This window comes from Galeopterus variegatus, unplaced genomic scaffold (genome assembly GCF_000696425.1).
Source record: "Galeopterus variegatus unplaced genomic scaffold, G_variegatus-3.0.2 Scaffold9596, whole genome shotgun sequence".
In the NCBI taxonomy this organism is placed as follows: Eukaryota; Metazoa; Chordata; class Mammalia; order Dermoptera; family Cynocephalidae; genus Galeopterus; species Galeopterus variegatus.
In genome coordinates, this window is record NW_007735707.1 from 64,498 (window position 1) to 66,200 (window position 1,703).

At 46.2% G+C, this 1,703-nt stretch overlaps 1 protein-coding gene across 1 annotated transcript in view; it reads right to left on the reverse strand.

The window, feature by feature from the left end:
* Positions 1-289: 289 nt before the first annotated feature.
* LOC103609417 (EGF-like module-containing mucin-like hormone receptor-like 2) overlaps positions 290-1,703 on the reverse strand; it is a gene marked incomplete at its 5' end in the record, with an annotated part of 7,550 nt that continues 6,136 nt past the window's right edge. The window contains 3 exon segments of the mRNA XM_008593743.1: positions 290-346; positions 709-819; positions 903-1,071. Of these exon segments, the coding sequence (XP_008591965.1) occupies positions 290-346; positions 709-819; positions 903-1,071 (337 nt within the window).

Sequence of the window (1,703 nt, forward strand, 5' to 3'; positions counted from 1 at the left end):
CTGTCAAGTGGGGTTATCATCACCACAGAGTTCAGAGAAGATGGAAGAAGAGGTAAGAACACTTTGTAGGAGGTGAAAGAACTTTGTATGTATGAACTAATAAGTGTTGGTTATTAGCAATCATTGCCATGAATTATCCCACGCCACAACTGTTTTTCGTTCCTGGTCTTGCAGTAGGTAGAGGGTGCTGAGTACAGGCACAACCCACTACCCACTGCTTGGTGGTAATGTGTAGAGGCAGGCTTGCTAAAAATGTCTAAATTCCAGTCAGCGCTTATTTCTGTTTAGTTCATAAATATGATGCCATGTCCCCCTGTTTGTCCTTGTTGGGTGGTGGTGCTGAAGACTGTGAGATGGAGTTGTGTGCAGAGGCAAAGGATAGGAAAATGTGCTACTGAGCAGAACGGGCGTCACGGCTTCAGGTCATTGATTCTTGCTTATTTAGTCAACCAGGCATGGCACATAGTGGGTGGTCAATAAGAGCGTTCATGTGCAAGAGTCAAAATGAGTAGAGTTCCCTAAAGAGGAAGAGCAAAGGATTTATTTAAACAAACATTTGAACTGAGGCCATTGCTAATAGCTAATGAGTCAAAGAGTCATGCAAATGTGCTCCATCCTAGGGCATCACCTGCTGTATACCCAGGATGTCCAGTGTGATAGGCACATGCTCAGGTCAGTGAAGTGTCTGGCAGCAAGGCATGATCTTACCATGGTGGGTTTGGAGGCATCAGAGTCAGCCCTGCTGGAGAGCGTGTACATCTCAGACTCAGCTCTTAATGTCCTGATTCTTTTGAACCATTTTGCATATTGCTCCCGGACCTGCAGAGGCAAAGTATACTCTGAATCAGCTCTCGGAGAGGGGAGAGATGGGAAGAGTCCTGGGTGGAGCTGGGCAGTGGTACCTGCTGGCTGAGGAGGCAGTACACCAGGAAGATGAAGACGCCCTGCATGGTGTTGATGATGGTGAAGAGATAGGCCATGACCTGGGCCGCTGGACCCACCTGCAGGATGCCCAGACACCACGTACAGCCCAAGATGACGAGCTGAGCTGTTGCTTTAAATGTCAGCATCCTGGGTAGAAGGAGAATGGAAGCCCATGATACACCCAGACGAAGAACATCAAGGCTATTTTCATCTCTACCCATGGGTGACCCTCTTTATCTCCCCTGTAGTTGATTTCTCAGGCTGAGTTGTAATTAACTTAGATCAATACTGTCAGTGATTTCCCACAATAGAAATGCTGCTTGCATCCAGGATGGCATTTTGACTTGGACCTAGGAAGGCAGACCCCCGAATCTGAGCTGGCTGCCATGGAGGATGGCTGCCACGTGTTTATTCTGGGTTACCTCAGAAGACCCTGAGAAAGGACATCAGGGGCTGATAAGGCACATGGCTTACTTCTTGGGAACGATTCATGTCTTTGGGGTTGTCACCCTCTTCTCCATCTTACCTTGTGTTCTGGAGGGTGGACACATCACTGTTGAGAGAAGAGAGTTTGCTTTTCAAAATCCAGAGGGTCATCAGGAACAAAACCAAATTTACCTACAGGAAACCACAGAAGGTTTATTGAATAAAGTTTTAAACCTATCATTTCTTCATCCTAGCCTGTCCAACATCAATTCTATACTTAAGTTGTTTTTAATATTTTGTGTGTAGATTTTGTAGATTTAGGAGCAGTCTTAGAAAATCTGACCTAACCCACG